The sequence below is a fragment of the Musa acuminata genome, chromosome BXJ2-3, assembly GCF_036884655.1.
Source record: "Musa acuminata AAA Group cultivar baxijiao chromosome BXJ2-3, Cavendish_Baxijiao_AAA, whole genome shotgun sequence".
Taxonomy (NCBI): Eukaryota; Viridiplantae; Streptophyta; class Magnoliopsida; order Zingiberales; family Musaceae; genus Musa; species Musa acuminata.
In genome coordinates, this window is record NC_088340.1 from 21,040,058 (window position 1) to 21,066,576 (window position 26,519).

At 37.2% G+C, this 26,519-nt stretch overlaps 1 protein-coding gene across 4 annotated transcripts; it reads right to left on the reverse strand.

Moving 5' to 3' along the window:
* Positions 1-1,658: 1,658 nt before the first annotated feature.
* On the reverse strand, positions 1,659-25,389 carry LOC135581622 (ribonuclease E/G-like protein, chloroplastic). 4 transcript variants are annotated; one of them, XR_010485196.1, is made up of 15 exons: positions 25,043-25,384; positions 23,318-23,418; positions 22,501-22,685; positions 21,232-21,496; positions 20,067-21,148; positions 18,038-18,355; positions 17,867-17,908; positions 17,463-17,587; positions 16,107-16,254; positions 15,618-15,690; positions 15,488-15,533; positions 3,460-3,572; positions 2,782-2,901; positions 2,218-2,373; positions 1,842-2,008 (listed from the first exon to the last, which is right to left on the reverse strand). XR_010485196.1 is itself a non-coding variant. In XM_065099387.1 (14 exons), exons 1-14 carry the CDS (start codon positions 25,237-25,239, stop codon positions 1,832-1,834), a joined length of 3,102 nt encoding a protein of 1,033 aa, XP_064955459.1. In that variant the 5' UTR covers positions 25,240-25,389; the 3' UTR covers positions 1,659-1,831. The 4 variants fall into 4 exon arrangements, 3 of the variants coding, with proteins under 3 accessions (XP_064955459.1, XP_064955458.1, XP_064955460.1); XM_065099387.1 differs by lacking the exon at positions 15,488-15,533 and having other exon boundaries at positions 1,659-2,008; positions 25,043-25,389; XM_065099386.1 differs by lacking the exon at positions 15,488-15,533 and having other exon boundaries at positions 1,659-2,008; positions 25,076-25,384.
* Between the last annotated feature and the right edge of the window lie 1,130 nt (positions 25,390-26,519).

A 26,519-nucleotide genomic window follows, 5' to 3' on the forward strand; every position in this document is an offset into this window, starting at 1 on the left:
GGGCTAGGTTCTTTTTTGTTGCCACCTTCTATTCTCTACTCTCTCTCTCCTCAACCTATAGCCCCTTCTTGATTGCGTAGTGCACATAGTGAGGAGGATTGTACAGCGATTTGAGGAGCGTATTCACAGCCCCTACCATATGGATCACCGTTAGAGAGGAGGGCAATTGATATTCTTCATCCTCTCTCATAGATTTATAGGATTTTCCTAGGTAACACAATCTCCCTTGTACGTATATTTTTCGGCTTTGTGAGTTTTTGCGCACCAATCCTTGCACGACGATGAAACCTTATTTTTCTATGGGAATTCTAGGAGTTTGTTTTTGTTCTTTCACTGTCCATGTAATGTCGCCTCAGATTTTTCTACAAGGAATATCTCATCACCCCATCTCTAAGAAGTCCAAATTTCCCTATATCATGACTCCTAGAATCATAGCTACTTAACGAAGGGAATTGCAACCTTGAAGACACGAAAGAAAAACCCAACCCCATGAAAAGCCAAATCACAGTTGAAACCAACCTTCTACCTCCCATCGACGCCTTGCAATAGAAAAATCCTACTACATGGAGAGATACTTTCCGTCGACGGCCACCAAGGGTCATTCCTCAGGTTGTTCCAGTAAGATCCCCCGACAACTAGAGCCTACTCTAGTCAAGAGAACTATAGGAGAAAGTAGAGGAGGAGTTACTGCTCGGAATCAAGCTGCTAACGTCCCTTTTTTGGGCTACCAACCAATGCAAGTAGATGTGTTCGACCCTTCTAGCAAGACAAAGGTCTCGAGGTCTTTCTAACCCTCTATAGTAGCCTCGAGAAGAGGTCTCGACAACAAAGAACTCAACAAAGTAGCCCCTAAGCCGACTGCAATATTTTCTATCTAGAGATACTCTTTCAACATGCAATAGAATTCTATGGCAGAGAACCATCGTAGAACACTATATTTATCTTTGTCCTCGCTGTCCAAAGACATAGCAACAAACTCGACATATTCAACCCCTTCCACAATGCCTAACAAAGGTGTTGTGTTGTCGAATTGGTGAGAAGAGGAAAGAAAGAAAAAACCGACAGCAAGCGTTCTACAGTGATCTACCTGTGCTTCTCGCATGATAACTTTTTAAGCAATTATAGATAAAGAACTCTTTACTTTAGTTCTCTATTTTAGACACTTTAAATTTACAGTAAAAGTAGATAAATTTCTCCTTTCTAAGTTATATTTATTACAGCAAAAGCATAATTCCTCCACAGATCAGATCGTTGAACCCAAACCCCATATAGATCAACAACAGGAGTTTGGAAGTCTAAGGTTCAGACGGTGAGAAAAAACCCTGACTAAGAGGAGAAAAAAACTAGCAAAAATCTTATGCCAAAGCCCTTCCGACGAGAGGCTAGTTTTGTGTCGGATTTCCCCTAACGAGAGAAGAGGAGATGGGAGTTCAGAACCAAAGCTGAGGATTACTTATTCCCGCTCGCTAGTGTCAAAATCAATCAGCTGAGGGGCGTGTAGGCTTCCTGGTGACCTTAGCGCATGCTGTGGCCATGAAAAGTTCTCTCAAAAAATCTAAACCTTCGACTAAAAATAATTAAATTTTGATAGCTTATTAGACACGTGCGGCGGTAAAGCTGCCCTTAATATCATTAACAAAGAACAAAGAGCATTGTAATGTTCGAGAAATTTCATTATTATAACCAACATAAAGCTCACATAAATGACCTCTTTATGTTATCAAATGTGAAGAATAAAGCTCCATATGCCATGATTTCAAATCCCACGATTACACAAGAAAATTTTCAAATGGTTGATTCAGGGAGTGGAGATAGCTCATCGAAAGCGCCTTCATTTTTTTCGACTCTTCCATTTCTTGACAGGGAAAAGAGTGAGCTTGGTGCTTGAAATATAAGCAGCAGCTTCTGCAGGCCGCAATCTGGAAATAGCAACTTGCTTCGCTTCACTTGCCTTGTCATCTGCAAATGGTTTCACCTCAAATGTTCCTCGAGGAAATCCTCTGGCCACCTGCAAGTGATATTACAACTCATTGATCATGCTTGCTATACCACCATCTACAATGATTATATAACCTTTTGTTCCACGAATTCTCTAGCATTCTTAGGAGAAGCAAGAGCGCTTACGAGTGACTCAACAGCCATTGGTTACTAGAGAAAAACTACGATTTCCGCATAACCATAAATCTTGACTTGGATGAAATGACTGTCATTGTATACCTTCAATAAAATCCACACTTTTAGACAACTGCTTAAGACTGCAAGCTTTGTTCGCTTTCCTGATGTTAAGTAGTTGCACATGTAACGGTCCACCCTTAGCACAAACCGTGGCCAAGACTTCGCGTTATCAGGGTCTGGCTTCTGATTAGAGACAGCCTGAAACATCAAAGAAAGATAAGGACCACAGAATAAGTAATAAAAAAGACTGCAAGAAAGAAGATGAACTTCGAGGCCGAGTAGGTACATGGAGAAAGTCAGTTAAAGGTTACATGAGAGTCACCAAAGAACAGCCAAGAGTAGTTTGTTTTGAAGGAGCAAATCAAAGATAGCAAGCACCTCATAATTTAAAATAATTATATATGATGATATAGTTCAACCACATAGCACATATAAACAGTAAATATAGGACAACGGAAGTGTACGATGTTGGGAAGGAATCCTCTTTCTGGGTTTTTTCCTTTAGGTATAAGGAATCAACACAAAACCTTTATCCTTCATTTCTTAAGGAAGCACAAGAAGTTGAAGCATTAGAACATCAGAGAGAAATGAAAAGATTTATCTTACAAGCAAGCGGCATATTTCGTGTTCAATCTTTGAGAATGATGTTTCTAAAGCTTCCACACGACCAGTAGCATGACAGCAAGTGCATGGTTCACTGATCATGAATGTCACACTCGGGCGGACCTGCAACATGCATTAATTAATTCATGTTTCCTGGTGAAATCCAAGTTGTACAGAAATCATTACCAACACTCTAGCCACCCTCACAATTTACAACTGCTGTTGCCTCTGTTTCAAAACCACCTTTTGTTGACTCATATCATGGCTAATAACTATACAAATGTAAAGAAATAAAACCATTAAGGATCTACGGAACTGGATATAGAATGTTTAGCTATAATTTATTCTAATTAATTCTACACAATATAGAATCCAACTCATAGCTATAATTTATACAATGTTTAGCTAATCAAAGTACTGGATATACAATTCAGTTACCATAATTAATAAAAAAGTAAATTTCATCAATATTATTAATGAAATCCTGGGTCACATAAATTATTTATCATTTGAGAGTTCACATAAAAATAAGCTTGCTTTACATCTTGTTACAAAAGATTATCTGTAATGCTGCATGTGTTTGGTTGTAATTCTACTTAACAAGTTTATACTTATGAAACCATCACTTCTCAGTTAATGTGGTTCATCAGAGAATATTGTAACCGTCTCCTCAATGCATACCCTCTTCCTGGTGATTTCCATCAATCCAAGCTTAGATAGCTCAGAAACTCTCACTGTTGACCGATCCCTTTCAACTGCCTTCTTCATTTCTTCATAGACTAGCCTTCTATTTGCTGGAAAGAAAATAAATAAACACATAACAAGAATTTTACAAAAAACATATTATTCTCAATCTCAAAAAGCATTAATGCAAAAAAAAATCTACTACTATGTGGGTGGATAGCCAAACAAAACTTCTGAAAAAACATGAAACAGGGAGAACAAAATGAACCAATCAAATGAAATAAAAACCCTCAGTCACAAAGCAACGGAGTTCTATTACAAAGACGGGTTATATTTGAACAGAAACATCTGATCCAAATATTCTAGTGTACTCTATTATACTGGCACAAAGTACTTCAATTTTCCAGTAATCATATGCAAGAAATATTGTGAAGCTAAAACATCAAAATGTAAAGAGACAAGGAACCATAGCATATGAAGAAAAAAAAGGTGCAATTATGATGCAACAAAAACAATAGCAAATTCATAAAGTTCCAACTATTTAGAATCGGTTACATGAATCTTTTGCCATTATTGAGATATATAAAGAGCCATATCTTTAAAATTTTAAATTATTATTTATAATTACTATTAGAATCTTTTTAAGTCTCCCTCTACCTATCCTCATGTCACTAATAGTAACTATTTCACCAAGTCTAATTACCATATCTATATGTTTCTGAGCACATGTCCTTACTACCTTAAACGATACTCTTTCATTTTATTCTCTATCAAACCGACACCAAATTGCACACAAATAAAAACATTTCTTTTCTTATCTTTTCTAATAACTCCACACATCGGCGTTAACATTCTCATCTCAACTATATAATTTTTTTATATATTATTTCTTAACTATTCGACACTCAACCTAACACTCAGTCCATAATAGTGTATTCAAAAACGCTTGGTGTCAAAAGGCACCACAGTCCCAAAATGCCCAAGGCGCTCCCCTATACGAAACGTGATCCCGAATATTATAATTTAAAAATTATATAACATAATTAACACAAATAAACAACTGTGGTTAATTAATATAAATAGGGCTGCTCAAGCCCCACTAGAGAGCTCCCAGGTCAACTTAACCTAGAAGGCAGTTGCTGTTTTCACAAACTTAGACAGAAATAATCAACTTTGATTTATCTAAAACTTGAAACACCTATAAAAATAAAACAACAAAGAAGGCAGTGGTGAACGTGCAAGAAGGCAGTGGTGAATAGGGAGGGAAGCGGGATTTTAGGGGGGGGGGGGGGGGTGGGGGGTGGGGGGGTTTTTGGTGGTGACGAAGGAGAAAGAGAGAGATACACTAGGAGGGAGGGAAAGAAGACGCCGTTGCGCCACTACTGCCAGAGGAAGACATCACTGCTACCAGTGGAAGAAGACGCTGCCGTCATTTGCTGAAGGGAGGAACTCCACCACCATGCAGAAAGTGGGAAAGAGGGATTTCTACGTTAGGGCACAGTTCGTGTGTGGGAAAGAAGGATTTTTGCATCAAATAACTAGTTCAATCGAACCATATAGGACTATTTTGGTTCAACTCAGGCTCAACTTGACCTGAGTTGAACTAGGCAGGCACCTGGCCTACCCAATGCTTGGGTCCAAACGAATGCCTAGGCTGTGCCTAAGTGAAGTTGTGATAGAACCCTTGCAGATTCTAAACTTGGGATTGATCTCTTTAGGAGATCGGCCTCCTTGGAACTCTATGGGGGTTCCTCCCTCCAAGTTGTTGCTCAAAGGCTGCAGAAAAGATTCATCTATTGCTTATCAAAAGAGGAGAAATACATGACTATTTATAGGGCTTCTAAACCCTAACTCCTAATAGGACTCCTACTCAAGACTCCTACTTCTAACCAACTTTTAATAGGACTCCTACTCAAGATTCCTATTCCTTTACAACTCCTAATTCTTCTCTAAGAAACAACCTCCTAACTCTAGCCGGCCTCTTCACCTCTTTAATAGGGGTCGGCTTAGATAGATTTTACATGAATGTCCCTCTCAATTAGGACTCTCCTAGCTAGAGTCCTAACAGACCCGCCCTCTTCAAATCAGCCTTGTCCTCGAGGCTGACGATTCATGAATTCTGAGAATTTGATCTTCAAGTCATCATAGTTCTCCCAAGTGACATCTTCTATTAGTAGGTTCGCCCGCTGTATTAGCACTTCAGTAGTGAGTCGTCGTCGTTGAATCACGATCCGTCGATCAATAATGGCACTTAGCTGGGTCTGGAGTTCTCCTTGGGTAGTCATACTTGGTGGGTGGCTTTAGGCTATCTCCAAGCACCTATTTACAACTTCTGTCTGGCCATCGGTTTGTGGGTGATATGCCATACTCCTTTTCAATTTAGTATCCTGCATATGGAATAACTTTGTCCAAAATCTACTCGTGAAAATGCAAGTAGAATTTGTCACAAGCACAATGTGTCCCTTATAGTGTAATTCTTTTGAGTCCCAATTGTAGTGAGCCACGGAGCTTGGTGCTTCCTCCAATTTTTGTATGATCTTACTAGTCTCCGAATCTTCTTGTCATTCCATCTTAATATCCTCAAGGAAGTCAGTAGTCGAAAGTGAAATGGCTAAAAATTCAGCTTGCTTAGGTAGCCGTAAAAGCGCATCTGCAACAACATTCTCTTTCCCCTTTTTGTAAGTTATTTCATAATCATATCCAAGAACCTTTGTTACCCATTTTTGTTGCTCGGGGGGAAGATATCTTCTGCTTCAAGAGATATTTTAGACTTTTATGGTCGGTCTTGATTTGAAAGCATCGCCTGATCAAGTACGATCTCCACCTCGTTGCTGCGTGCACAATGGCGAGCATCTCCTTATCATTTGTTAACATGTTTTGATAGGGGGGAGACAATGCCTTGCTAATGTATATGAGTGGTCGACCATCTTGCATAAGAACGTCTCCCATTCTGTTTCCAGATGCATCAGCCTCAATGATGAAGGGTCGGTTGAAATCTGGTAGCGCTAGCACCGGCGTCGTCGTTATGGCTGCCTTAAGTTTGTCGAAGGCAGTGGAGGCTCTATTCAACCATTGGAAGACATCTTTTTCCAGTAAGAAAGTAAGTGGTACACTGATCTTTCTATAGTTTTTCATGAACTTACGGTAGTAGCCTGTTAAACCCAGAAAGCCATGTAGCAATTTTATGTTCCTCGGGGTAGGCCAGTTTTGCATTGCTTCAATTTTGAAGGGGTCCACCGTCACACCTTCCTCTGATATGATATGCCCAAGATATTCCACCTTTTGTTGAAGAAAGTAAAAATTCGTAGCGGCCGTTGTGTGTTCGAAAGGCGGTTTTCGATATGACTTCTTCGTACACTCGTATTTGATAATACCCGGATCGAAGGTCCAACTTTGTGAAAATTTGTGCTCCCTTTCATCTAACAATTCATCTACTACTGGAATAGGGTATTTATTCTTGATGGTTATGCCATTGAGAGCTCGGTAATCAACGCATATTCGCCATGTTCCGTCCTTCTTACATACAAGTAGCACCGGTGAAGAGTAGAGGTTGCAACTTGGCCGAATAACTCCTGTTTCGAGCATCTCTTTTATAATCCTTTCTATTTCATCCTTCTGGAGATGTAGATACTGATATGGCCGAGTATTTGCTGGAGATTTGCCTGCAAGAATCATTATATAATGATCATGCTGACGGGTAAGAGGTAGGTTGTGCGGTTCGTCAAATATATCTAAAAATTCAGCAAGCAAAGGAAGTAGTTTTAGATCTTCAAATTCTATTGGCTCTCCCTTAGTTTGCTGCTCAAGTTGTACCAAAAAGCCGCTGTATACTTTATGCAAAACCTTCTCATTTTGTTGTGTGCAAATCATCGTTACGTCGCCCCCACGTTTCCCGTTCAGTATCACCTGTTTCTCCTTACTGTAAAATTTCATAATTAATTGCATAAAATTCCAAGAAATATCACCTATGTCATCAACCATTTAATTTTGAGCATGGCCTCATGATCATCAAGAAGGAGAAGGAAGAAATATGCAATTATCTCTTGGTAAGGCCTCATGATCAGCAACAGTTTCACTTGCGGGCGCCTACGATCATACTTCAAAATCTATCCATTTGTGACCTTAACGTCAAACCTGCTGCAATTCTCGATAGGTAAGGCCATCTGGATAGTAACCTTACTATTTAGAAAGGTATTAGTACTGCCCGTGTCGATGAGAACAGTGATCGGTTGTTATTTGAGAAGGCCTCCAACTTTTTTCGTTTGCGGGTTTGAGTAGCCAGCTAGTGTATGTACCGTAACTTCGGTCGGTTGTGGCTCTTCTTCTGCATCTTCTTCTTCTTGTTCAAGGCTCTCTTCTGGATGTTCAATGACCTCTTTCTCTATTGGTTCAATCATAAGAAGTCTCCCTTTACTACAGCGATGCTCACGGCTCCACGGCTCGTCACAATGCCAACATAACCCCTTCACATATCGCTCCCGAAGCTCTTCTCTTATTAACCTTTTTGGTGTAGGGACTCGGTCGACAGTAAGGGGGGCTAAGGGCTTCAATATTGCTGGTTGAGGAGCGACCCTAGTCCTCCGAGCTTCATGGCTCAATTGCTCCTCTTGATGTCGTGCGAAAGAGATGGCTGACATAAGCGTATACGGTTGCCGCGCTTTAACTTCTCCTCGGATCTCCGACTTTAAGCCCTCAATGAAGGTCCTCAATAGTTGTTTTTGAGACCAATCACGAGTTTGATTAGATAACCTTTCAAACCTGGTTTGGCAGTCCTGAATGGTAGAGGTTTGTCGGATCTTTGCTAGTTGTCCATCAATATTCTCGTAATCGGTTGGTCTAAAGCGGATCAGCAGTCCTTCTTTGAATTATCGCCATGAAAGGACTCCATAAGTATGTTCAAACCAGTCAAACCACTGTATAGCATCCCCTTCAAGATGTATAGCTGCAATTTTCACCATAGATGCATCCGCAGTTTTATGGTACCGAAAATATCGCTCCGCGCGCGAGATCCAACCAATCGGGTCTCCTTCTTCCCATCTAGGGAAGTCCACTCTCATGCATGGATAGTTGGAGTCGGTCATAGAGCTTCCCCTCTCTTGGAAGTCATATCTTTGGGCTTGGTGCGATTGGTCAAAGCTCTCTCCTTGATGTGATTTCTTCGGGCTTAGTGGTTGGCCCAATCTGAGTTCGGTAAAGAGCGTCCGAATCTTATTCTTCATTCGCACCTCGAAGACTTCGAATTTAGCATTGATTACCTCCTCAGATGCCATAGTATATGCCGCCAAATCTGTGATGTTAAGATCTCTCTCTTTTGTTGTCGGGTTATAGGCATGTATTGGTTGAGAGAGGTGATGGTCGAAAGGGTTGGTAGATTGGTGGATGTAGGCTAAGGTTTAGGCTTGTTTTGTGGCTATTTTGGGTGCAGTTTGAGGGTGTGGTTTGGTGGAGTTTTAGGACTGTAGATGAAAGTTTTGGATCTATGGTAGATGGTAACAAAGGTTTGATAGAAATAAGTGGAAGTTGCAGCAAGTATGTGCTGTCTTGTAAGAATAGAATTGTCGTCGAAGAAACAACGGTTTCTCGACATAATTTCCACCAAAAACTTGAGAGAATTGAGGAGGGAATTGATAGCAAAATCACAGTTTATATGACAGCAAGGATATCTAATTTAATCAAGAAAATTTCGGCAATATAACAGTAAGGAAATTGGTGCAAGTTGCGATTGTACAATTCTCGTCGAGAAATTTCAGCAGGTTATGACGAAAATTTGCAGCAATACAAAATCGTTTTTAGAGATGAATTTCTTAATAGATCAATCTTAGATGGAAGCCAAGATGATCTATGAAGTGTATAAGAAATTTCATTCAAAAAAGATTGCAAATAGATGGGTTAAGGCAACAATATGCGGCTGAAATTTTCTGCAGCACAGATTTTTAAGTATAGTAGATTGGACGTAAAAGATTAGTGGTTTATATTATGAATTTTTTTATGAAACCAAAGGGAATTCCACTGTTAGGAAGTGTCAAAGCTATCATGAAAATTTCGTAAAGCTATCCCAGATTCTAAACTTGGGTTTGATCTCTTTAGGGGATCGGCCTACTTGGAACTCTATAGGGGTTCCTCCCTCCAAGTTGCTGCTCAAAGGCTGCAGAAAAGATTCATCTATTGCTTATCAAAAGAGGAGAAATACATGGCTATTTATAGGGCTTCTAAACCCTAACTCCTAATAAGACTCCTACTCAAGACTCCTACTTCTAACCAACTTTTAATAGGACTCCTACTCAAGACTCATATTCCTTTACAACTCCTAATTCTTCTCTAAGAAATAACCTCCTAGCCGACCTCTTCACCTCTTTAATAGGGGTCGGCTTAGGTAGATTTTACATGAATGTCCCTCTCAATTAGGACTCTCCTAGCTAGAGTCCTAACAAGTTGCCCGTTGAACCCAACAGGCGAGCACTCGAGCCACGCCTGGGCACCTAGGCAAGCATCTAGGTGCCCGATGACTTCACTAGTCAATAAAGGAGTCCATAAAGCATTGCTGGTCTAACAACTATTTGTAAAATTTTTCGTTTAATCTCAAAGGTACCCGATCATAAACTCCTGATGCCTCATGGCGTTTCAACCATCCCATTTTTATTCTATGAATAATATTTTCATCAATTGCTTTATCTTGTTGAATAATTGATCTAAGATCCTAAAACTTAATAAAACTTCTTATGTATCTAACTTAACTATATATCCTCATGTCTATTCCTTATATTACCAAAATTACATCTCATTTATTTCGTCTTAGTCCTACTTAATCTAAAACATTTAGTTTCAAATGATTGTCTCCAACTCAAGTTTAGAATTAATTATACTTAAACTCTCATCACTTAAGATTACTCCAAGGTCTACCCAAGCAAGCAATGTAAAAAAGTAAAGACTTAATATGGATTCTTGATACAGCCTTATACTAATAGGAACTCACTAGACAAACTCCTTTTAATTGTAACACTAGTGGATACATTATCATGTATACCCTTTATAACATCATTATAACTAGTGAATACACATTATTTTTGAAACTCATCATAATGAATTTCTAGGAGCTATATCATAGGCCTTCTCTAAATTAATAAAAATCATAAGCAAATCTTTCTTTTTCTCTTAAACATTTTCATTAATTATCTTAATAAGTAAATAGCTTCTATTTTTATCTTCTAGACATAAAACCATATTGATTTTAGGAGATACTTATTTTAAGTTTTATCATACTTTCAATTACTCTTTTCCAATGTTTAAATTTTATAATGTGACTCATGCTTTTAATTCCTCAATAACTAGAATAATTTTAGATATCACCCTTATTCTTATAAATTAGCCACTCTTCTTCTATTTATTAGGCATCTTTTAAATCTCAAAATTTTGCTAAATAAACTAGTTAACTAAACTATGCCTTGGTCATTTAAATTTTTTCAAACCTTAATAGAGCTATCATTAGGTCTCTCACTCTTTATCTATTTTAAGACTTCTTTTACCTCACTAGCTCTAATTTTACGAACAAATCTATAATTACTAGATCTATCATTATTATCTATCTTTGAATCCAAGTCAATTGTGGAACATTCATTAAATAATTTATAAAAATATTTTTCTATTTTTTCTTAATTTCACTATCATTAATAAGGATTCTTTCATCTTTATCTTTAATGCATCTAATCACCTAAATACTTACACTTTATTTCTCTATTTTTTTCCCATCCTTGGTACCTATTATAAAAATTATCATAAGTCTTATATCTCATCATACTAACAACTCTCTTAGCCTCTATTTTAGATTTTTATTTTCTTAATTTTTTTCTTATTTTTATAATTTTATTAATCTTTAATAATTACTTTTTGAACTTTCTCACAAAGATTGCAATTTTGGTCCATACCAATATACCGAGCCCTGCTCGGTACGGTACGTACCAAGGCGTACTGACGATACACAGGGGTGTATCAACGGTACGTCCAAAATCATAAAAACACCTCCAAAAATACTTGAAAATAGAAAAAAAAAAATAGATTAGGGTTTTTAAGTTAGAAATAAATATGAATTTAATATAATTTTAGCAAAAATAATGTAAATTAAGAAATAATAATGCCACATATCTTTTTTGGGCTTTGAGGAGTAACTTTGTGGTACATTTTGAATCGTCTTTTCGTTAATATTGAATTATCAACAAAGAAATTATTTGAATTGTTAGATTTTTTTTTTATACAACTTAAACTTTGATATACCTGGTTCTATCACCAAAAGGATCGACGGGATTCAAGGGTGATGGATTGAGGTCCTCAATCCTATGTATTTGTATATCAATATAATATATTTATTGAATCCAATCTTAAAATTGATCTAACGACATAGTGTACTGATACCAGTGTCTGCCATACCAAATAGTACCGCCCGGTACGGGCGGTACGTACCGGTCCGACAGGCTAGCGGTACGTGGACCGCCTGGTACCGGTCCGCACTGTAGCAGTGCTACAGTGCTCGGTACACCATACCGTACCGGTACCGAGCTCAAGTCGAAATACCGGTACGGTACGGTATTGCGAACCTTGACTGATACACTATATGTCATTGGTGCATCAATGTGGTGATGGTCGTAGTCTGATCGTCATGAACCACGTGTCCGAGGCGACTCCTGAGAAAATGACGAATGTGGCATGTATTGGTGCAGAGTATAAAGAATATCATAACTTCTACTTTGCTACTGATCTGCTACTCCGTATCATAAGATTGATCATCGTACTATTGCTCCAAGAAGTATGACCAACAAAATATGATAATAAGAGAGAGATGTGAGTGAAAAAAAGTTTAAGAGAGTTTAAGATATTGAGAGAATAAAATGAGTTGAAAGAAGAGGGAGGAAAGGGTTTAAAACCCTTTTCTAAGCCTCAAATGGTCAAATTGATCGTTTAAAATATGGCAATCTTAAACCTTGATCGATAATGGTCGAAATCCAACCGTTATCGATTGGTACAAATCGATAACAGTTGGATTTCGACCGTTACTGCCCGGTACAAACCCCGTATCACCCAATACGGGTCAAGTGACTGGTACTGCCCAGTAGAAGACAGTCCGCATACCGGTATCCTATCGGACCAGTACGTACCACTCGTACCGGGTGGTATGTACCGATACAACAAATCCTGCTTTCTCATGCCACCAACAACCCTCTTAGAACTAGACTCTATCTTTAATTTATCCAAGAATCTCCTTTATTAAGATTCTAATCCTATTGATCATTATAGTCTAAATACTATTAATATTATCCTCATCTAAATTCCAAACAACCTCTTTTTGTATCTAGCTCTACTAAATTTTTTTCGTATCTTTTTCTTCTTCCATTTTCAACAACAAATATCTAATATCATAGTAACAAATATCTAATACCATCAACCAACAACAAATATATTTTTCTATTCAAAACTTCACCATCTAGTCTAGTAAGCTTTTTACTTCTTTCTCTTCTTCCATTTTCAATGACAAATATCTAATACCATTACCATTAACAAAAAATTCATCAACCTATGTTTGATTCATCAAGCTTTCACTTATAACATTATAATTCTTATATATCAGTGTCTGCCATACCGAATCATACCGCCCAGTACGGGCGGTACGTACCGGTCCGACAAGCCAGCGGTACGCGGACCGCCCGGTACCTATCCGCACTGTAGCAGTGCTACAGTGTTCGGTACACCGTACCGTACCGGTACTGAGCCCAGGTCGAAATACCAGTACGGTACGGTATTGCGAACCTTATTATATATAACCTTATCAAACTTTCTAGTAAGAAATAAGTATGAGTTTTATAAAATGTACCAATTATTAGATTAGGTCTTGTGGCTGCTGGTGTCAAGTCTTGTATATGAAGATAAAAACAAGCTCAACGGATAGGTGAGATAGGTTGAGGCTGAGGGATTTGCCTGATAACAAATTGAAACAGAAAAAGGTGATGTTCATAACTATGTTTAATTTTTAAAAAACAATGATGAACTGATTGGTCAGTAACCAGATCCCATTATATTGACAAGTTACAGGCAGCATAAAAATACTCAATTGAAGGCTTAAAGAAGCAGTAGCATCCTCCTTAATATGGCTTTATCTCTATTGTTAGAAAAAAAATTTGAATCAGCTAATAAGAGAATCCAAATGATATAACATCTACAGCAAGTGAATTCACAATTTACTAATCAGTTGGACAACAACCTTCTGTATTTAGTTCAAGCATCAGGCCAGAGCATTATAAAGAAGGTACAAGTTTTTAACAGCCCTTGTTCTACATTGATTCTTAGAGGTAAATTTATACAAGAGCCTCTTGTTGGAAATCGAAAGATGAATAATAGATAAATTGTTCGAGAACATCCTTTCACTTTCAGATTCTAAAACCATTTAGACTTCAAAGAACAAGTGCCTACTCTCGAAGAAACCTATATAATCAGAAAAGATTTTTCTATGCAAGAAAGCAGAAATGAATTTTTTTAGGGTCAGGACAAGCTATACATTGTTTAGGATCATTCTTTGTTGTTAGGTTAAAGATTTATGCTCTCCAGGAAGTTGTTTATAGTATTATATTCCCTTTTCTCTCATAATTCCCCCTATCATCTTCTGGACACACATTCTCCTTCTGGTCAACCAGTTAATTTAGAACATTGGCATCTAAAAGAACTTAATGTTTGTTTCACCAATCTCTACAGAGATACGTATGGAATTAGATCTAACAAAATAAATATTTTAGTATTTATGTCAAACAATAGTGATTAACAAATTCATGAACCAGACCCCTTTCCAATCCATTTCCATAATCAGATCATACTTCTAGACCAGCCTGGACCATTCAACATGGCTAGTTTTTCATTAACCATTAAAAATGACCAATACCATGTGAATGACCGGATTTTATCATATCAACTAAAAGACCAAAAGGCCCATGATTCAACTTTCACAAGGCCAAAGGGAAACATTGCCAAAATGCCTCAATGCCCCTCAATACCATGCCTTGTTCTTCTCATTAACTGTGACCCCAGCATCTACCCTCTCATCATCATAGAGATGTCAAACTTCTGTTTTATTGAGTTCTGTGAGCAAGACCACCTCACTGTACCTTTTTGATCTGTCAATAATACTCTTTGCCAACTGCCAAGTTATGTGGGTTGTATGTTTATTTATCCCCAGAACAAGTGGCCTCTAACATAACTGATGCCTTCTACATCACATATGACTGCAAGAAATAGTTTATGGACATACATAATAAGTCTAGAGGTGTGGGGCCACCAAGCAATAGGTGATAAGATGATGCATCCAAGACCCAGCCTCGTTTCATAATCATGTTGATAGGTTTCAGTCTTTTAATCACCGCTGCTTCCACAGTGCTGCTTTAGCAGAGGCCATCATTCGAATATTTATAAACAATAAATAATTACTTGAAGAAATTTGATCGTTCTTGAGAAACACTTAATTTCTTAAATACGAAACAGAAAAATTGGTTTATTTATTAAGCATTGACAGCAGTCTACTTCAGTTTTAACAACTTTATTTTATTTAAGTGATTAATGTAAGAGTAGAACTTGTAAAATAATATAGCATAATCCTGAATTGTTTGTTACTCCTAAATAGGTGATTACAAACTCCTAAATAGGTGATTAATGCTTCAGTAATGCCTAAGATCTCAATAGCCCCACTATGATTTTTTTTGTTTTTATTAGTACAAATTTATCAATTTTAATGTATTTTAAGTACTTATAATGAACTTAAGATGTCCCCAGTTTACCAATGTCCAACTAGAAAACTGTTAACCCAAGGCTTGGCTGGATTGTTTTGATAACTACAATTTAAAATCTCAAGCAATAAAACCATGTTAATATCTAATAGAGCTCTACATTCAGCTATTTAGATCAGAGGCCTATTTAAACAACCTTTTGAGGGTGAACCATTCATAAGGCTCCCACTAATGTGAGGTTTGGAAAGGATCAATATATACAGCCTTACCCGGATAACCAGAGAGCTATTTCTATTGATTTAAAACATGGTCACCCTGCTCACAAGGGGAGCAACCAATGTTAAAATCATGATACATAATAAGAAGTGCAGAAAATGGTACTCAAGGGTATTTACTTACATTCATCAACCATATCAATAAAATCGACCACAATGATGCCACCAATATCTCTTAGACGTAGCTCCCTTGCAATCTACAGCAAAATAAAATGATTTAAGTTTTAGCAACTTCTTCCATCGTGGCAAAATAGACTTTAAATTAAGGTTGGTATTTTGATTGTGTTAACTATTTACATCAAACAAACACAAGAGAAGAAGAAATGGAAAGAGAGTCCTTGAGACTCGCTCTTGACTTTCAGCCCATCCAGTGCAATTTTATGAATGAAACATTTGCCATGGTTAAGATCAACCACTGGGCAACTTAGATCAAGGAGTTTTCATTTTTAGTGCTGCTACAAATAAAATGGAAACAACAATGTTGTCATGGTGAAGACTGGTCATAAATAGTTGAAGGGTGAGACTGGACAGGAATTCAGCATCACAAGAATCTTTCAAATTAATGATTTAACATGATTACTAAAGTGGTGACAAAGATTTGGATTTAACATACTTGTTTCACAGCTGCAAGATTGACATCTAGAACAGCTTTCTCCTGAGATGTCCCTTCTCCTAGCATGCACTGGCCCCCATTAACATCGACTGAAACCAAAGCTTCAGTCTGTTCAATCACCAGATAACCTCCATTAGACAGAGGGACCCTACAAGAAAAGCAGAACATTAGCATTAAACTATAGTGCAACTATTTCAGGCACTTACAGAAAAAAAGCCACCAAAGTATGCTGTAAGAGGAGAAAACCAGCAACACAAGTATTTATATCCCCTTGAGCCAAACAGAACAGCGTCCAATCAACAAAGGTACCATGTCGGAATCATCAGATTAGCATCATAAGAATCCACCAATCTAATGGGGCAGAAACTAACGGAATCAACGTTTACCCTTAAATTTTCCGGGGACCCTTTGAATGAAGTTTATCTTCAATGGTCTTTGCATTATCTAATCCTGCTTCCACTTAGCATCTTCAAAAAATGCAGGTGGATAAATTTTGGATCTCTCGTATGATGTGTATAATAATAATTTACTATATCAAAATATCTATATGATATTATTACTATTTATTTTTCCAATAAATATGTAATAATTATTTTAAAAAAGCTTTTTATTTATTGCATTTTAATTCATGACTTAATAAAAGTAGATAACTCATGAAATATATGAGTAAAGTAATTTTTAACAATATGATATTTATATTTCTCTCAAGTTATTTTTATTTTTCAAATATTTTTATGATTTATTTTTTAAAAAATTATCTTTTTGGCGCATTCCAATCTCACCTATCACAACCAATCAATTCTGATGTTATTGCCCTTAGACCAATATGAATTTGCAAAATATGGTAAAAAGGCCTTCAAATGCTTCACCATGAGATTCTTCGTTATTCTTCGTTAAGTGCCTTTATCTTTTTGGCGCATTCCAATGCTTCACCATGATAGAACAACCAGGCAGTAACTTTATCATATTCTTCGTTAAGTGAGCAGATATTTACAAGTCAAATGCAAACTAGAAACACAGAGTTCTATAGCCAATACTTATAAAAATTTGTTCCATTCATGATTTAGCTAAATAATCACCAACTTTGAACCCGGCAAAAGTTTTGAAGGCATACATTATGTCCAAAGGGACAATGACTACAGCAAGTATGCATCAAGATCATGCCCTATATTAAAACTCTAATCAAGATGCAAGGATGCATGCAGAAATAATGTTGTACATGTACTCTATTTACAACTGATACAGTAAGCCAATTACTGTCTTCGATCAAATATCTCCAATCTCAAGTCTGTGAACTACAGAACCCATGAGAGTCAAATCTGTTTGGACAGATAAAATTAGACTGCTTGTACTTACCTTTTACTAAGAATGCTGTTGATCTCTTCTTCGATGTTGTACTCATCAAAAATAGGAATTCTTTTATCATAGAGCTCAACCCGGTTACACAAGTCTGGTGCAATTTCCTGGAGATAGCTGGTAACCTGAAGATCAAAAGCACTGGTGACAAGTGGTTGATGTTCCAAAAAAAAAGAAGTTCTACATTGGTCAATAATTTTTCCTCGAATTTCAACAACTTTTATCTACTGAATGAGAATTAGCCATGTGAAAAATCACACAATTCACTAACCAGCAGTCTAAAACAAATAGCTACTTGTATTTCAAGGCAAAATATACACTAAGGCAACAGTTTTAGTTTTATGCATCTGAATGATTAAACTTGCAAAATCAAAATCAATGTTCGCTTTTAGTGAATATTATACCTCATGATAAGTTCGAGGAGAATCGACAGCCATGCTCTTAACCTGAAGATTAAGGTCACAGGTAGACAAGTGAGATTATGACATTCAAAGTCAACAGAACTGTTAGAGAGAGAAAGAGAGGGAAAGAGAAAATAATTCAAAAAACATACACATAACAGAAAATTGGGCAACCTTCTCATTGAAATAGTCTTGAACAACAGACAAGGTCTGACCCATAGCCCTGTGCAACATTACAGGAACTGCATCTTCTACACCCTCTTCAGCAGCTAAAGCTGCAGATTTTGCATGTTCAATTATGCCTTTCCATGTTGAAATTAAACCATCAAGATCTTTTTTCAGTTCATCCAAAGAATGACCAGCAGCAACTGTTCGTACTGTTAAACCAAAACCTGGGGGTTGCAATGTTTTTGCAATAACTTTTAAGCGAGTACGTTCTGCCCCTGTGATCTTCTTTGAGACTCCTATCCTATCACATCGAGTGATTAATATCTGCAAGAAGCAGAGACAACTTCCTCACGACTGACAATTGTATTGTCAACAAAAAATAGATTTTCTTACATGTTCAGCAACTTAAAACTGGCCTATCGAGACTGAAGCAAAACATGTGGTTCAATGAGCTCTTGCTAGAGACACAACAATTCAATTTACATTTATACCTGAAGCTATGTACTGAATCAATGCAATCAATGAATGCAGCCAAACATTGCCTCTGTATCTGAAACTTATCTCTAGGATCAATAGACTTAAATGTTCATCTGGCATAACATCTTTCAAGTAAATAAATTAGGTTTTATGTAAAAATACTGGAATTGAAATTGAAAAATTACACTCACTAAACATTTAGCTACTAATACACGAAAGAAGCATTAGAACTTTGATCTTGATCTTGACCTCATTTTGATATGTAATGATAGTTTCTTACTAGTTTCGATGATTTATCGGACCAATAACTACCAACCTATATCATCCAATATACTTAAAAACAACAAAGTGATAATACCAAGTGATAGCAAGGTGTATGGTCCATTGTTATCCATGGTCAAACTAGTAAATATCGATCAGTAGTACTGAACCAATATTTTAAAGCATGATTGGAATAATTTCTATTTCACTGCAGTCATTAGGGAGTTTTACTTTTATGATTTGTTGATGTCAGTATATATGGCAATGTCTGAACTATACGTCTCCCCTTACAATGTTAAATGCAACCATTAATATTCAAGGAAATATACTATAAACTATTGGGCCTAGAAATTAATGATTAGAACTCCTTGACTATTATAGCTTCAGAATAACAAACTTATATCAGAGATGAACAACCATACACCATGCTTGCACTCAAGTGTTTGCAAACATGCCAACATGCATGCTGAATATGTCATAGCCACATGTACTCCAAGACGTCTGCAATGCATCATTTTGTATTTTGTAGGCATGCCATCCCACAGACAACTGCAAGAATTTGAATTAAATAATATGACAATAATAAAAAGAAGAAACAACATTGTGTACATGGGTCCTGATCAGCAATTTAATTCTGCAAAAAGCAACAAGCAAATAATCTGTCACATCCTATCTTATTGCTCTCATTTCACTTTATTTCTTGGCACAGATCTTATGAATCAGTTCATCTCACCTTGCCCACATAATTAGAGGAAGGTTCTCCTCAATAAGTACTGCTCATAACTTTCAGGACACAATTATTCTTTATTAAATCTTTTCTAATATCACTGAACACCCACCTCAATAATTTAATTTTCTGCGACACCAACTTATTGTTTGTAATGCCACCTTGCCACCTATCATCCTAACCTAGAACAAATATTAACATGGACTGAATAATTATATGACAGGTCATAATACCAAAAACAATTAGGCATGTTATTGTTTATTAGCAGTGAAGTATAACCATATAGTGTGATCATCTTTTCCTTGTCACCATATGCTAGTGGCTCCAAGGATCAAGTTTTTTAGTTGCATCCTAAGGCAATTACTATTTTGAATGAAATCATGAGGTACAAAAAATGTAAGAGAACCAAGCATTACCAGAAAAATATATTGCAAGTTATTATGCAGTCCTACCATGTAAGAAAGGAAAGGAAACATAGCTGCTGGTATGTTGCTAAACAAAAAGAGATTTACAAAGTTGATAAATAACAAAATAAAACTAAAATACAACTAGATTATACTACATACATACCCAGAATCTGCTTCTTAGATTAGGATAAGCAGTTAGAGCAGGACCTTTTGTCCCTAGTCCCTCTTTAACCACTTGCACGATTACTTTTGTTCCTTCACGAACATGACCCCATTTATTTTTGTCCTTACCAATGACATCAGAATTCCTCAAGCTCTGTCGTATTAGAAGTGGGAGACCAGAGCTGTTTGAGCTTGTTGTTGCTAGTGGGAGGAAATCATCCATATACTCGTCTTCAATGTGAATCCCATGTTCCTCACTATTTTCTTCGGAATCAACTACACCATTGTACTCAATTATATCATCATTCATGTTCATCTCATTAGCATCAGAGACATCCAGTTCATCTGCTACTTCATGTTCATCAAGATGGTCTACGTCTAATAACTCATCGGACATATCATCTTCATCATAAGAAGGCTGGTCATGCCCATGGTTTTCAGTATTAACTTTTGGTTCAAGCCTATTAGAATTGTTAGCAGACTCTCTCTCAATCTCATTATGGAATGGAGGATACACAAATGGTTCTCTATTCCGCTTAACATCCATAAAGGAAGGCCGAGATATCCCGATATCTACAAATGCCCCACCCATATGGGGAACAAGCTTTGTGAGCACACCTAAATATATACTATCACACTGTACATTATTTTTCACCGGTTCCAATAGTAGCTCAACAAGCTTATCATCTTCCAATACAGCAATTCTTTGCATGGTGCATCCGGATGAATTTATAAGTATTACTGTTGAAGCAGGTTCATCGATGTGGACTAGCTTGTGATCATCCTTGGGTGACATTTTTTCAATCTCATGCAACTTTCCCAGTCCCTTTTCTGGTTGTTGTTCTTCTTGACTGATTGCATCACCAAGTTCACCAGAATCACTAAAAGATAGAAGAGTAGATCGAAGGAGCCATGGTTCCTCAACAGGTTGTTCTTGTTCGGAAAGTTTCTCCTCAGAACCTTCAGAATTCTTTTTGGTATCCATATCTAACAATTTACGGTCTTCTTTAGGCATACAATCTTCTGACGAATGTTCATCCAGCAAAGAAGCACCATTAAGACTTCCCAATATCTCAAGCTCACCTGTCAATCCACTGGAAGCATTTAAGTGTTCAGTGCCATGAAAGGAGTCTCAAGCAACGAATTGTTGCGCCAAGTGAAATTACCTGCAGAGGAAGCTCGATAACTTTCATGCATGATGTGATTGTCAGGAAAGTCTACATCCAGCATCCATGATCCCCATGAGGGAACTGGTGGTCCTTGTATTCTAGTCCTCATCCAACAATCTCTCACCACGATCACTTCATTTTCTCCACCACGAGAAGGTATGGATAGAGAGAACTCAGGCCCCAGTCTCCAAACAGGGTCCCTAGAACGCTGTTTCTTGTCTTTTATGAAATAATTGTATTTGAAATGAATCCCACAAGGTACCTAAAGATACATGGTAGCTTGAGAACTTACAAGAACTTATTTCTCCAAACATATTGAAAGAACTCAACAAAGTATTCAATATCAAGGTCAAGGTTGCTTTACCAGATGTCATTAGACAATGTCTCAATATTTTCAGTAGTCAAAATATGACTGTCACAAATAGATTATTAGTACCAAATTGCAGAAAATATGAAAACATTAAATCAACAATGTGTTAAAGCCTGAGGAGGGGGCAGGGGGAGGTATTTTCTTTTGAAGAGGAATATCCAAAAACAACTTCTCAGGTACTTTGGGAATTCGTCTCTGTTAGCTATTTGTTTAGAAACTCCTGGTGCATTTGGACAACAGAAATATAGTGACATTTGTTTGGAGGTGCTTGAAAACAGTTAAATTGAGATTCACAAGCCATTGCTTTTAACTTGGAACTTCTGACAGAAACAGGAACAGTAGAGATGTGCTCAAATATGGACTAGGACCCACTGGATGGTAATAGAAATTCACATAAATGAGCAAAAAAAATATTAAAGTTGAAGCAAATAAACAACATTGAAAACAGTGGAAGCACCCACCTAATGTCCAATCTTCCAGTTACCCATTAATCAACACTTAACATATATGATAAGTTTTATAAAGTATTGCTTAATATTTTCAGTTCCAATCTCATGTTGAAGAATAAAGTCAACACTAATTTGCATGCACAGAGAAGTCTTTTTTGACATAATATTTCAGATAAACAGACATATAGATATAATCAATTGCTACAATATTAATGCATTATACAGCAAATAATAACAATCAAAAGTCCAGGAAGGTAAATCAGTTGAGAACAAATCGAAATCCAATCTAAGCACCAAATAGGAGTCACAATTGCTTAAGTTCACAATTCATCATGCTCAAACTCAACTTAGTGAAGTATTAGCAAAGGTTATCTATGGTGAACAAGTACTAAAGATAAAAAGAAGAAGGGTAAAAAGTAAATCTTGCCACTGAACACATAAGACTACCTTTATTTCAGATGTCCATAAGTTAGCATGTCCTCTACAGCGAGATAAGCGAATAGCCATATCTGGCTCCCAACAGCCTAGGGAAACAGGATCGCCTGTTATAAATAACAAATAGCCATCTTCTATATCAGCTTTGACACTCCAAAGTACCTTCTGCACCCCTTTGCATGTTATGGCTGAGTCACCTGAAAGATACATGGCCTTGAAAAGCTATAATTTGAGGCCAGTCCTCGACCATTAAAATGTTGTGAAGATTGGAAAATATCATATAAGAAATGTCAAGACAAATGGAAAAAAATCATTAGTTTTATAACTAATGAAAAGAACACGAGGGGTTTGTACTATGAAAAGAACATGAGGATTTTTTACTATGAAAATAATATCAAAGTGTAATAAAAGTTGACGTTCTGTTCCAGCTACTGTCACTTTGCTAGTCTACATTTCGTCATCTAAACTAGCAACAACAACAAAGTGAAAACCAACTGCAGGATCAAGGAGAAGATTACAAGAGAAGAAAGGAATGCTCTACAAATTGACCATTAGAAATTTTGGCAAATGCTATTATTAGCCTTTCAAGATATTCAGGGCTGACTGAAAGAAGCTGAGCCACAAATGAGAAAATTTGCCGAACTAGACTTAATTTAATAAAAATGTATAACATAAGAGCTTTGTATTACATGGCAGAAGCATACGAAAGTTACTGACAAGACAGAGAGAGGTATAAAAATTGATGCAACAGCTTAGTGAAAAGTTTCTGAAAGTAAATTTTGTAGTATATTTTTTACCACATAAGAACTTTAAAGAAAAACACCAATACCATCCATCGGGGAGATCAATGTTCCTGAAAGATGGGAAGAAATTCCAGGGCAAAAAATGGCCTTCATTTCATTCTGCTGTAGCATCCATTGCCAATTATATCTGCAAAACAACGAAGTGTTTGAAATGCTTGGCCTCTACAGGCAATTGCATCAGACTTTGAAATAGAGTGCATCCAGATGTAAAAAATGAGTACATGTAAATTTGCATACCTTCAAAAATCAACAAAGCTAAAGACTAGAGTATCGTGATGGCACAAAAAACCTTCAGATATCATAATTCTAGCAATTAAAGTTTTCATGTGAATACAGAGAGGGCAAAACCACTTTAAAGCAAGCATTTTGATTTATATTTTCTCGGCAGTCTCTGTGTCGCATAACCTCTCACTTATGGGTGGCATTATTTTCTTCTCAGGAAATGAGATACTTGAATAAATTTCCATGTAATCAAGGGTTGACAAATTTCAGGGGAAAATGTCCCAAATACCCTAGTTATCTCAAGAAAACTCACAAAGGGAATGTTATTGAGACTGCAGATTTCTGACCATATGTGCTAATACTGATTTTAATGCTAGTGGCAACAACAAAGTAACCTAGTATCTCAATAATTCGTATAGAGCAGAACCTGTTGACATGGCTCCAACTTTTTAGCAGTAGACCATTCAGTTTTATATCCAAAGTCCAAACCTACACTTTCTAGTTTTCCAAACGTGGAACTATTTAGGAACCATGACAAAAACCCTCTCACAAACTCAAATCTATAAAGTCCTTATGAATACACCACAACTCAACAGTATCCCCCATTCCATGGCATCCTCAATTTTTAACTAAGCACATTGCAAGACTAAAGAGTAATCACATCTTCTCACTATGAAATATTTCGGCTCCAGACACACAGAAAGAAATTAAGAAAGAAAGAAAAAAATAAGCACATTAAAAGAAGAAATTGAGTATCTTTTGGATATATCTTACTTTAGACTAGGCTAGGCAGCTGCCGAGAAAGAAATAACTAAAAAGCATTTGGCTGAGGAACTGCATGAATTTGAGGTGCAACTTGCGGCCAACCAAGACATTAACCAAAAATTCCATTTTCAGCCAGGAAATATAGGTGACACTTAAGCAGAAATTTATCAATCTATGATTTGATCCAAATGAAGAATTTAGGGTACGTTATAACTATTAAAGAATGCTTTAGAAATTGACAAAAAATGAGGATTAAACCTCACAGGGAGAGTAACCTTCTAGCAAGCCTGCATTGAGAGTCTTGAAGGGCCATCTATTGCAATAAATGGGTGAAAGCTGGTGGACATCACAGAGCCCGAAAACAGGCGAAAATCAAAGAAAAGGGAGAGTAATTCGCCACCCAATTTTGAAAAACCCTTTTTTCCATAAACAAAGCAATACTTTCCCTTAGAATATACAGGAGAGTTCCTCGGTGCAACATGCAATTTCAATAAATAAAGAAAAAACAAAATTTTCCTACTGTTTATCAATAAGAGACATCAGCAAACGTATTTATGAGGTACAAAGTAGGATTCACTGAGCACAAATTACCGTCGCAAATGTAAGCAATTACCTAGTTGAAAATGAAACAAAAACCATGCTTGAACCAATCACAACGTAAGTCCCACAGAAATCGTCAAAGGAATAGGAGGCGGAATTATTGACTCCAACTAAAGCAGAACACAGAACAATATAATAAAAGAAGGTACTCGAGGAACAATCACCCAGAAAGCATGTGAGACAGAGAGAGAACGTACGGCGGGAGCAACCTTCCCGGGGAACCAAACCGCAAATAGTGGTCGACCCCGCGGCGGCGCCCGAGGGGTAAGAGATGGCAAGCTTCCCAGAGCTCCATGGAGCTCCGCGTTTGAATCCCACCTGGGTTACGAAGACAGAGAGGAGGCGCGATTGGCGTCGCCATCGAAAGTGGCGCAAGGTGACAGGACAGGGAAGAGGAGCATTCCCGGAGTTGCAATTGTGGATTGAAAGACAGAGAGAGGAGAAAACGGCGACGGAGTGGGTTTTGGCTCGAGGTTTTTGGGTGGAGCGAAGGCCGAGGCGAAGGGATGGGGATAAGAAGAGATTTAATTTCTGGCAACTTTTACATATAAATAAATAAATAGATAAATAATCTGTGTTACAAATCCTGGCCCTGTATTTGGAGATTCGCAGGATCGACGGCTGAGATTAAATCTGTGCATGCCCTGGGTTTCTGTTTCGTGTTTTCAGAAACAAAAACAGAAACTTGCTTCGGGCTTTCATAAAGGTAAAAAGCAAAATACAAACAAAAGCAATAGGTTTAAGCTTAAGGAAGATATTTATGTTGGAAGAAGAAACAAAATCAAAATCGAATATGAGCAAACAATATTTAACTAGAACGTTGATGATTAAAAATCAACTAAAATAATGACACAAAAATAAAACGTGATAAAATGGTTGACGGAAACATTGATGAACAAACTTATTGTGATTCTTTATGTTATGGCTTAAGAAGGGGTACGGCTTGGTTCAGTTCCGATTGTGTAAGGTCGTCCACATTGTCATGAACGTTCATCGCGCACCTGCAATAATTTTGTTCAACGAACTGTTTGTCACTTTTGTATGCTTGCACCGAGACATGGAAGCAAGTTTTGCTTTAGTTTTGTGTGTTTTTGCTTGTAAAAATACATGTTCGAATAGGTTATAATGTTGCAATGTGACCGCTCGCCGCGTCGGGCTGAACTGCCTAAAACAGCTCAGTTTTTACATTTCATGACTTGTTTCTTGCAAGTCGTAACTGCATATAAAACATCAGCCATCTCAGCACCTTGAAAACCCTTGGGTGGCACAGGGCTAGATAGGGCTTCGGTATATTGTCGGGCGTTAAAAAATCTTCATAAGTTCGCACGTTAACTTGTCGGGAACTTACCTTCGCGCCCGGTACTCGGTGAGCAGTTGTTTGTGGACTTGCAACTGTTTATTCTTCTACCTTCTAAATTCTTTATTTTCTCCTTTCTCTCTTTTCTCTCTTGCACTCAAGGTGCTTGCTGAATTATTTGTAAAGCTTCCCTCTCCGTGAGACGTCGGGATTTGTCTATCGCTCGTTTTCAATCTAATCAATTTTCTATTTTATAGGTCCTTCGGGACCTGTACGAGGTTGCAACTAGGCTAAACCATTTGCAGACGCATATATCACAAGGGCGTCTCATAACTTAGGCAATC